Source organism: Mastigoproctus giganteus, chromosome 5 (assembly GCF_048544385.1).
Source record: "Mastigoproctus giganteus isolate SK-2022 chromosome 5, ASM4854438v1, whole genome shotgun sequence".
Taxonomy (NCBI): domain Eukaryota; kingdom Metazoa; phylum Arthropoda; class Arachnida; order Uropygi; family Thelyphonidae; genus Mastigoproctus; species Mastigoproctus giganteus.
The window spans coordinates 8,779,234-8,791,592 of record NC_143579.1 but is presented as its reverse complement, the minus strand read 5'-3'; the positions used below and the strand labels follow the sequence as shown (position 1 = coordinate 8,791,592).

Here is a 12,359-nt window from a genome sequence, read left to right as displayed (position 1 = left end):
TTTGAAGGATCATGCATACTATCATCTTCTGGAACGATGGACATTGCAGGTCTTCCACAGTGTTGGTCTTCTTCCAGGTTCTCCTCCCCCATTTAAATTCTTCTGCCCACTTCTTAATCATGGGACAGAATGGGGTATCCTCCCCCAATATTGTAACCATATCCTCATGAATTACCTTTGATATTAGTCCTTTTTTTCCCAAATATTGGATGACTGCATAGTGACTGATTTTATTCATCTTCCCTCATTCACACAACTTTGTTTACTTTGGGACCTGTAATTAAAAAAAATTCATTATTGAAACTGCACAAAACTTAGTGGAGTTACTATTTGAAGTTTTATATATTAAACACAGAAATTTTTAACACTGCACCACTACCTTTCATACTCAGGCCACAACTCCCCCCCCCCCCCTGTATTAATGAATATAGACCAACATGTCAAAGTGACTTTCTCAGTGCTTAGAAAAGAAAATCCTTTTAAGTAATCCACGAAAAGGTTGGACAGTTTGCTAAAGATCTCGGTCATGGAGGATTTGAAGAAATTAGTGAATAGCTAGTAAATTTCCAAAAAAAAAAAAAAAAAAGATTTATTCACAACAAACTTTCAAATTCCCCCTTCTTTTAAGAAATATAGACCAACCTGTATCAAAGTGACTTTCTCAGTGCTTAAGGAAAGAAAATCCTTTATTTAGGACACTTATTCATGAAAAGGCTGGACAATTTGCTAAAGATCTGTCATGAAGGATTTGAGAAAATTAGTAGATAGCTAGTAAATTTCCAAAAAAAGACTTATTAGTTGAATTTCCAATAACATTCCTTTATAGAGGGTGAGGATGATGGAAATATTCCAAGCAATAGCTAGAATGCTGTCATTTATGCTTTGAGCCTGTTCAGTTACTCTCAAAATTATCAAATGAAGTAGTTTCATTTGATAATTTTGTAAATGTTGATAGTGATATTGAAATTAGCAAATGTGTTTAATTGATGCAGATAGTTCCCATACATAAACACAAGAAGAACAAGTGGATGAAATGGAAGATGATAATGAGCATATCTACTGCCCTCTGAGCTTCCTGCAATAAAAAATAATTTCTCTGCCATAAATCATATTGAAAATATTGTGGAATGGGAATTGATGAATAAAATGTACTGAATATTTTAAATAGTGTATGTTTACATTTTACTTTACTGATTACATTTTATAATAAGGTAATGCAGTTCTGTTAAAAAAACAATTTTATTATTATTTTTTAAAACTAAATAAATGAATTTTTATAAAACTAAATACAATACAAGGCAAAAATGGCTTTGGGTGAAAGACATTCCAATGAAAAGATGTTACCTACCCATGAACACACCTATGTACTTTGTATAGCTCACCTCCTCTGCCTTTGAGCTTTTTCTAAACAGTGTAATTATGCAATAAATTATATTGAAAAGTTGTTGCCAGAAAAAAAAAAGGATTAAGGGTGTTAACTGAATCACTAATTATTTGGTATTCTAGTATTTAAATCAGAGTGATCAATTCGGTTTTTTTATTTATCAACAGGTTTGCAATTGTAGGTTTAACAGAGCAATATCTTTATAAAAGGATAGAACAAGATAAATATGTGTTAAGTGCTGGTTCACTTCAAAATCATGTGTCTCGTCATAACAACAGGTATGCTTTATTTTATCTCAGTTGGATTTGAATTATTAAATATAATATTGTTTTTTTTTTTTTTTCTGGTTTTTTTTAAATATGTTTTAGGAAATAGTCTTTTGTTTAGGAGCTGTAATGTGCTCTGTGTGGTATCTTCATATGTGGTATAGTTAAAGAGTTCCTGGACTTGCATATTAGACTTAACTGAACCTAGACATGTAAACTCTCCTTGAGTAGTAATAATACACTTTTTTGCCACTATTGACACAATTGCTGGCAGCAGGTCTGAAACCATTTTGACTGGATAGTGCCAAAGGCATCACTGTTGAAGTGGCAGTCTTGTAAACATTCTTTCATTTTTGGTAAAAGAAAAAGTCACATGAATGACAATCATGTGGGGAAAAGCCAAGAAAGTAAGGGTTTGAGCAATTGTCATGCAACAACTTCCAATCTTTCCCTGCCCACCATTCTGAACACTTTTTCCAAATAGTCTCTTGCAACCGCAATACTTCTATGTGTCTTTCCTTACAGTGTCACTATGAATTCATTCCTTAAGGAATGAATTCATAAGATCAATAAGATTGGTCAGTATCAATAAGATACTGATATCAATAAGATACTATCAATAGTATCAGTAAGATTGGTCAGACAAGATTGCTCCTTAACAAATCTATGCTGTGACTCTTGTAAAACTGCATTCTGTCTAGATGGTCCCGCATCACATCTTTAGTCATTGATTCCATTGTTTTCCCTGGAACAGAAGTCAGTGTTACAGGTTTGTAATTACTCACTTCACCCTTTGATCCCCCTTTGTGAATTGGACATCTTCAGTCCATAATTAAGGCACCTGGGGATTAATGACAGGTACCATTATTTACATTTAGCTCAACAAATTCTCTTTCACTTTCCTCTGCAGATTCTTAATGCATGAAAGGTCACCGTTGATAATCAGATCAAGAGTATTGCTTTCTTTTGTTGCTACTCTAACGTGCTGTTGTAGAAAAGCAATCATCCAATAAATCCACCAAAGTCTTAAAGTAAAGTTGAGTGTTTAAGAAACTACAATTGTTTAATTTATTAAATCACAGTTTTTGAAATACATGCGCCGTCTGATTATAAAGAATTACAACACATTGCAGTCAATAGCACATTGGGAGGTAAGTGCAGTGAAGTAAAAACAATTCGTTTTATATATATTATTAGTTAATCAATTAGTAATTAATTGGTAACAGGATAATTAGTTATTTACTTTTTGCTTTTATTATTAGTCACAGAAAAAAAATTCTCTTCATTTAAGAAATTAAAATCTAATGTGCTTGAAATGTAACACACTGCATGCATTAACTAACTTGCTATTAGTGCTTAGGAACATGGAATTCCCATTCCCAATTTTTTTAAAAAATGTGGGGTGATTATTCTCAAGAAAACTCATTTAAAATTTTTCTGGAATATCATCATCATCATCATCATCAGCCATTTTCAATCCACTGCAGGATGAAGGCCTCTCCAGCAACTTTCCAGTTCCTTCTGTTTTGAGCACTGGCCATCCATTTACTACTCAAAAACTCACGAATTTCATCTATCCATCTCCGCCTTTGTCTTCCAGGTTTTCTCCTAGCTCCTCTTGGGTACCATTCTGTTATTTTCTTAGTCCATCTGTCATCATGTCTTCGAGCTATGTGTCCTGCCCAAGACCATTTTAGTTCTTTAGTTTTCATAAGAATGTCCTTTACTTGAGTTTGCTGCCTAATCCATGTGTTTCTCTTCTTATCTAACAGTCTGATTCCCAATATAATTCTTTCCATTCTTCGCTGTGTAGTTCTTAGCTTCTCTTCCATTCTTTTGGTGAGTGCCCAAGTTTCACTTCCATAAGTCATGGTGGGGAGTATACATTGATTCATTATTTTACGTTTCAGACAAACTGGGATATTGCTCTTCAGTATGTGACTATATTTCCTGAATGCTATCCATCCAAAATTTATTCTTCTCTTGACTTCCAGCCATTTATCATTATTACAGCTAATAACTTGTCCCAGATAAGTATATGACTCCACCTTTTCAATTACTGCTCCTTCAATCATTATTTCCCTTTCCGTGGCATACTTGTTCATCATTACTTTTGTTTTAGCCATATTCATCTTTAGTCCAAAATCCTTACTAACTGTGCATAACTGATTAAGATTTTCCTCTAATTCTTTGGGATCGTGGCTTATGACCACAATGTCATCTGCAAATCGTAAATGGTTTAGGTACTCTCCGTTCACATTGACTCCTTTCTGCGACCAGTCTAATCTTCTGAAAGCTTCCTCAAGGGCAGCAGTAAACAGCTTCGGAGATATTGTGTCTCCTTGTCGAACTCCTTTCTCGATTTTAAATTTGCTACTGTCTTTGTCTAGTCTAATAAAGGATGTAGCACTCTCATATATTTTCTTCAAAATCATAATATATGGAGTATCTATGCCTTGTCTTTCCAGTGCCCGAAACATTGCCTTATGCTGTATGGAGTCAAATGCCTTTTCATAATCCACAAATGCCAGGCATAATGGTGTTTTATATTCATTTGTTTTCTCCATTAGCTGTGATATTACGTGAAGGTGATCCATAGTTGAGAATCCTGTCCGAAAGCCAGCTTGCTCTTTTGGTAGATTCTCATCAAGTATTCTTTCTAATCTGTTAGTAATGACCCTTGTGAACAACTTGTAGATATGGGATAACAAGCTAATTGGTCTATAATTTCCAATTTCTGATTTATCTCCTTTTTTATGCAGCAAAACTATGATTGCATTATTCCACTGCATAGGCATCACACCTTTTCTAATGCACTTTGTGAAGAGCCTTGCCATTTTTGTGTTATGTCTCTTCCTCCCAATTTTAACAACTCTACAGTAACTTCATCTTCCCCCGGGGCTTTCCGATTCTTCATTTTCTTCAATGCATGGTCTACCTCATCAGGAAGAATATCGTGTATGTCGTATGTGTTGCTACTTTGCAATTCATCTTCCCCACTGCTGGTATCATTCCCTCGCTCTTTGTATAATTCTCTATAGTAGTCTTCTGCTATTTGAATTATGCCTTCTCTGCTGTTTATAAGTACACCATCGCTATTCTTCAGTTTCAGTATCATTTGTCTTTCTGTATTACTGCTCATGGCTGCTGATTTAAATCCTTTGTTTTCCCTTAATGCTTGTTCTACTTTTCTTGTGTTAAATCTTCTTATGTCCTCTCTGAGTCTCTTTCTAATGGCTTTGCATAACTCAGTATACTCAATTTTCTCCATGTCAGTGTTTTTCTTGCTCTTCATTTGTCGTCTTTGGTTCATCATGACAAGTGTTTCTTGACTAATTTTTTCTTCTTTGGATTTCTGTTTCCCTATAGGTTTCTTGGGCTTTATCACTTTCAGAAAGTTGTAATATTCCTCGTCGATATCTTGGTCCTGAGCAGTCTGCAGAAGCTCAAACTTGTTCTTAAGTTCCAGTACATACTGCTTTTTCTCCTCTGTTATTTCAAAGACCTTTATATTATTTACTCGAGTCAGTTTTTTCCTTTCCTTTCCTACATCTATATCAAGTGTACATCTTACCATTCTGTGATCACTTCCAACATTTACCTTATTCAGGACGGTAACATCATTCACAATATATCTTCTGTTAGTGAGGATGAAGTCGATTTCATTAGTTGTTAATCCATTTGGACTCTTCCATGTCCACTTTCTGTTCACCCTTTTCTTGAAAAAAAAAAAGTGTTCATTACTGACATTCCTTGCAATTCTGCAAATTCCACAAGTCTTTCACCTCTTTTATTTCTTTCACCAATTCCAAAATTTCCTATAGTTCCTCTTTCTGCGCTGTTTTGCCTTTTTCCAACCTTAGCATTGAAGTCCCCATAATAATAGTGTAGTGGGTTTTCTGCTCATCTAGAAGACTCTCAATTTCAGTGTACATTTCTTCAACCTCTTCATCATCATGGCTCGATGTTGGTGCATAAATCATTATAATCTTTAGCTTGTACCTCTTAGAAATCTTGAGTATTAGTCTTGACACCCTTGGTGATGTACTTTTGAATTCCAAAATGTTGTTTTTAAAATCTTTATGGACCAGAAACCCAACTCCACCTTCACTCCTTTCACTGTTTCCATTGGTGTACAGCAGATTTCCACTTGATAAACTTATAAGTGATTCATTTCTTCTTCTTGTTTCAGCCAAACCAATGATATTCCAAATCACATTTTCTAATTCCTTTTCCAGCTCTAATATCCTGTCTTCACCGATGAGTGATCGTACGTTATAACAGGCCAAGTTCAATTTCCGTGCATGGCAGCCTGGTCATACCCAGAGATTCTTAGCACCCTCTGCCTCCACTCTGATCCTCTCGCTGCCGTAAGAGGGAGAGTGAAAGCTGCTGGGGACTGAGGGCCATTTGTATTGTTGTGCTCTCATTGCTGGAGGGTTTGGTCTTTTCCTCTTCACGCTGACCAGGCATCTTGAAGAGAATCTTGAAGAGAATCTTGAAGTTCGTTGCCACCTAAGTGACGTAACAGGGCTTACCATCGAGAAGGTGTGTATGAATGGATTTTAGGGAGGCAGGCCAACCGGACTTCTCCTAAATCTTCTGTAATAGAGAGATATTGGATCCATCAGTGTTTTAGGCTGAGTGTCTGATAACACACAGGATACCTGTTCCCCTCTAAGCCCCTCTGGAATATAGATCATCATTAATTTGCTTTACTTGAAATGTTTTTGTGATGTGTATATGCCATGGCTTAGGAGTCATTGGCTACTGGAACTGGTATTTGCATAATATAGTGCTTACTGTTAATATATTATTTGTTTATTGATCAACACAAATAATAAATGCTATTTAATATTTGGTAAAGTTAAAATTGTGCACTTTTGATCACAAATATTTTGCAAAATTCTTCATTGATTAGTTTAAGTAATAATTGCAGAAGAGATCCAACATTCTGTCTGGAGACCAGGCACCGGCGAGGTGATCTGATAGAGGTGTATAAAGCCTTGAATGGTTTGAGCATGCTCAATGCCGATGGGATTCTTCCTCTTGCTCAGAATAATCACCTGAGAGGGCATAAATTCAAATTGAGGAAAGACAGATGTAGGATAGATGTGCGGAAATTTGCCTTTAGCCAGCAGGTAGTTGGTTGATAGCCTAAATAAATTTAAGGCTCAGCTGGACAGGTATTTCGAACGAACGAAGGGGTGAAATGGGAGTGGGGTTTTTTTTTTGTTTTTGACTGATGCTGCATAAGCTTGCTTTCTTGCATCATATGCCTCTACTAATGCTAATTCTTGTACAAGAATGACAGTATTTCAAACTTGCTCTGGGATTTGTTTCAAATCTAAGAGATATGAAAATATTTATTTTATCTCTTAATTTTTGAAGTGCTAATGTTTGGTTAATAAAGTTTTTAATCTATTATTTAATGTTATATTAATTGCATGCACAAAAAGTTTAGTGGTGGTGAGAGCAAAATAAGAACCCACTGCACACACTGAAGGATGAAAAAAAGGAACTCATTGGTCTGGTTTTTTTTGTGCAGCCTTCAGTGTGTTTGACTGAAAAGATAAAATGCTGCCCATCTACAAATTTTTATATGCCAAAATTTCTGAAATTTTTCTGTTAGCATTCCATAGCTGGTAATATTTTCTTTTTTTTATTATTTTTTTTAGACTAAATAAAATAGTCCTTGTCTAAAAAATTTTATAGTTATCAACAGTCTGTGCCCAAATAAAATAACTACAAAACTGATATAATGAGATTAACTAAAATGTAACAATTATGTCTGTAATAATAAATGTGCCTATAAACTTTTTTTTTTTTTTTTTTAATCTGCTATTTGTGTGTCCTCACATTATGAAGTTTGATTTGAGTGAAACCCACTGGCATCAAAAGATTACCAATTCCTGGGCCAGAGTGGAGTAAATTTGTTATTAATATAGGGTAATTTTTTTACAATAACTTTATTGTACTGGATTGCTTTGCAATCCAGTACAATAATTTTATTGAAACTTGGATATGGTGATTCATTGTTTTGCAACTATATCATAATATAACATATAAAATAATATTATTAACAGTACTGTTAATATCAATCTAAATATTTTTAGATTATTATTTTCCCTTTTGACTGAGAATCCTTATTAGGAAAAGTCTTCATTTTAACTGTTGTTTTCAAAGTTTAGTTATCATTCAGGTTAAATTAGCTAACAATCATATTATATTTTATTTTTCAAGGAGAGATGATAATGAAAATATAACTTCTGTGAATTGCTTACATATCAGCTTTGATAAAGAGTATCCTTTTCACTGTATCATAAATAATTTCTCCTGTCTGTTTTACTTTTTTTTTTTTTGTATTGAAAACAGACATTCAGTATTCATTATAGATACTCTTTTGATGTGTTTGAGGATTTTCCCTTCTATTTTATAATTATTTATTAAATATTATTCATAGATTATTAATTATAAAATATATATAATTATTTATAAATAAATAGTTATAAATAATATATTTTTAAAATCTACTATTTTAGTGGATTTAGTTCATTGAGAACATTACATGTACAATTTTAGTCCAACTCCTATTAGCATGGATGGATACTGTGAAGCAGCCTTCCTCCTAGAAAAGTGATCAGAAAAACACAAGAAACATACTGCATAAACATAGCAATATGCTTATTTCTGGCTATTTTACACTCATTTGTTATATCACATCATGTGCCATAATAGTACCATGGCAGAATTGAACTGATGTTCAGGAGCCATCCTACATAAAAGGTAAGATATGAAGGCAAATAAAAGTATATTCATTTTTTTTTTTTTTTTTTTTAATAATTGGCTGTGTAAACACAGCCAATTATTAAAAAAAACTTATTTATTTAATTAGTCTTGTTTTTAGCTACTCTTACTAAAAACTATCAGAAGAAAACATCTACTTTTTATATGATTTTATTAACTGAAGGACATGAGTAGAATGATATTTTAGTTTGTGCATTATTTTTTACTTTTATTGTTAAGATCTTCTGTTTTGAGTTTTAATTTTTTGAGTTATTAATTTGTTAGCTCTAGATATGATGGTTATTCAGAATGTCTGAAACTTTTTTTATAATAAGTTTGAAATTTAATGCTATTTTGAATTTTAAAAAATTATGAAAAGCATGAATTTCTCATCCTCTGTGTATTTTGTGACCAGCAAGATTTAAACTACCTAGCAAATGCAATGATTTTAATGCTCACTGCAAAAAAACTCTATATTACTATAAGCTGCCTTCATCTTACCTTTTAAAACAAATGCCATCACTGAAAGGTTAATTTTCCATTTATTTAAAAGCTGCGACTATGACTCTGTTTCAGGACATACTGATCCCTTATCAGATAGCAGAGATGTCATAGCAGTATCTCAGCTTTGAAATAAATGGCTGATTAACCTTTCAGCGATCCTGTTTGTTCAAAAGTAGCATATTACTATGTTAATTTGTGATAACTTGAAGTTCATTCTGTTGTAAGTATTAAGATCATTGTGTTTATTAGACAGTTTTTCAACACTGCTTTGCCACAAAACAAACAAGGGAGGATAAGGGATATCTCTTTTTCATAAACATGTTTATAACACTTTCTAATAATCACAATGCATTTGCCTTTTTGGCCATTATTTCATTACTGCTTTCAATGGAATTGGATTTGTTTTTCTTTCTGTTACAGTCTAATATAATTTTGAAGGACATATTGCATAGGTTGTCTAAATAGTTTAAAGCTTTTAGAATCTATTGTTAACAGAATTTTAATTTTGCAGTCACTGAAGAAGTGGTGGAAAAAACATCTGAAAAACAGCATTTTTAGACTTAACTTAAATGGATTCTAAAAATTTTACACAGGTGGGGCACGTTAACTTACATAGGACATCTAAAACTCAGAATTGTGTTTTCTCTGTCTCCAATGTTACTTTCATTTTGTGGATGGGTTGATGGTTGGTAAAAAACAAGAACTTAAACAACATGAACGTCTGCAGGGTGAGGTTTTCTGTGAACGTTGAAGGATAGATTATTTCAAAGAAGTAGGCGGGTGAATAAAATTTTATGTTGAACTTGGAAATGGATGGTAACTAGTTGCTTATGTGTGCCAGTTTGAACAGTCATGGAACTATGTGCAGAAAATTAATAATAATGTAGGTTTATTGTTATAAAGTTTTGAAATTTGTGTGGGTGGGGGAGGGGGTTGTGGTATTTTTAATATATACTACATTTTTTAGGTACGTTAGCATACGTGCGTAATGTGCCTAAATTGTCTTCGTCATGTCTGTCCACGTGTAACAACTCAACTTCCAGTGAACAGGTTTTCATGTAATTTTATATTTGGGCTAAAGAATTTATTAAATTCATTAATATCTAAAGAAATTTGGAAATTATTATTTATTTTTCATACATATCACATAGCCTATCCATATATTGTAGTGATAGGTATAATCAAATGATTTTCCATAATTGAACTGATTTGCTATAATCTGAATAATTGACTATGACATCTCTCGGTTATGCCCATTATATAGTATATTGTAGCTGAAGCACTGAATATTACGTTTGTTGCCATGTGCTGGGTGGAGGAATGAGTGGACAATATGATGGATGAACAGAAATGAATTTTTCTTGGTTTGCACATAAACATCATTGCTTTTTGCTTTCTTTTTTGTTATATATCATGAGTTATTACTATTTGCTAAAGTGCCTGAAATGTAATGTGCCACATACATTAACTAACTTGTCTTTCTTTCTTTATTATTATCATCTAAAATATTCTTCTTAAAGAGATGGCATTCAAATTTAATATGACTATGTATTTTCATATGGCCACCATACTAACACTGAAACCTTACATCTAGTGTTTTTTGTTTCTGAAATCAATATAAATATAAATTAGATCTTAAAAGTAAAGGCTGAGGCATTTTAAAGTTGAATAAGCCATTTGAGAAAAATTTGTGATTCTTGGAAAATATCTAATACTGTACAGCATTAAAACCTGCTGTAGATTCTTGGGAAGTTTAGACTGGTTACAAGGGGAGGTGGGGTTATATGTATATTAAATTTTAAGCACAAGATGTTTACTAATTTCATTTTAGGACAATGATATCATTATTTAACAGATTTATTTTGCTTGTTCCTGTTGGCAAGTTAATATTATTGGAGGTGCATCTTTGCTTGCTGTAACAAGTTTATTTATTTTATTTCATTTCTGTATATTAATTTCATCTTTTATCATTTTTTTTCCATTCTAATCATAATTCTTTCAATATATTAATATACACAGTTTACAAGGTAAATTTAGATCTCTCAAGTTTTGACTGTACTTTTATTTGCTTAAGTTTTTATATATATATATATACCCACCTAAGTTTTTATTGCTGTCATTTAATAATAATGAGCCAAGAGTAGTCAGTTGCCTTTAACTAGTTTCTCAGACTTCGGTTGGCACTTTATAGGCACTGGTCTTTGTATGAAAGTCTAAAACACACAATGTTTACTGCTTGTAAATTTAAATTATGGACACTTAAAGGGAGAAAGAAGATGTTTGAATTCTTGGCTGAAGTTGGGTAAGTGTTAAAATAAAGGGGGGAAAAAAAGTTTCATTTTTTTTTATTTGTAAGTAATAATTTATTTTTTCAAAAATTATGAAACTTTAAAGATACCTGAAGAAACCATGCAAATTAGTTGGAATAATATTTATCCTTTTTTTTTTCTGTTAAACAACAGTAAAATTTATAATATACTGTATTTTGTGGTTAATTAAAATTTTTTTTTCTTTTGTAGTAACCCAAAACATGAAAGGTTATTGAAACCTATAGTACTTTAAAGCAGTGTATGAATTAAGAATTGAAAAGGCATAAGCTACTACTTTACTACCTACATTTGAATTTCTATAGATTACACTTTTGCAGAAATACAGTCAAAGGAAGGTTATTCCAAAGAACTAAAATAGAAAGGATAAACAAAGAAAAAAAAATCAGTTCAGTGAGTTTGAGTTTAACTGCAAATGTTATTGACTGATGCACGTTTAAGCCAGTTTGGAAAAATAAGGTGAAATTACAGATGCTAATTCAGAAGAACCATGAAAATCCATGAAAATATCTGTTAAAAAGGTACTCAGCAGAAACTGTACATTTGTGCATTAGGGAGTAAAGAGAGTTTGTAAGAGATCATCAATTAACCCAATGACTCTCTTTTGGACAATATTTAGGAAAATTAAGAGAGGTTCTGAGTGCACCACCCCAGATATGGGAACAATATTCATATGGCAAGGTGGATTTGTGATTTGCACAGTTGTGCAAATCACAAATTCGTAGTGGTTCCCAAACTACTGTTGGCACATTATAGCCCTAGTTGCTGATGCACCATTAAAACTCAAACTACTGAGATCTATGGACCCCTTCAAATATGAAAAAAAAAAAAAAAAAAGTTTGCGGATCCCCTATATATATATATATATATATATAACCATATAAATTAGAATAAGGCTTAAAATAATGCCAGCAGTACGAGACAAGAGCGAAAAGACAAAATTAAACCTAAATTCAAATCAAGCAGGGAGGGAAGAGAGGGGGTAACAAGAGTAAAATATTGCATGAGGAACTCTAAATTAATTTAGAAAATCTAAATGTACGAATAATAATTTTTTGAAATTTAAAAGCCAATTAAATAGAAATTTAATTT

At 32.6% G+C, this 12,359-nt stretch overlaps 1 protein-coding gene across 1 annotated transcript in view; it reads left to right on the top strand.

Annotated features, from left to right (window-relative positions):
- The window catches only part of Cdc45 (cell division cycle protein 45), a 143,497-nt gene that overhangs the window by 107,173 nt on the left and 23,965 nt on the right, over positions 1-12,359 (top strand). Inside the window, exons 10-12 of the mRNA XM_090373853.1 lie at positions 1,552-1,662; positions 7,894-7,953; positions 11,111-11,242. Of these exons, the coding sequence (XP_090229979.1) occupies positions 1,552-1,662; positions 7,894-7,953; positions 11,111-11,242 (303 nt within the window). The remainder of the gene's footprint in view (positions 1-1,551; positions 1,663-7,893; positions 7,954-11,110; positions 11,243-12,359) is intronic.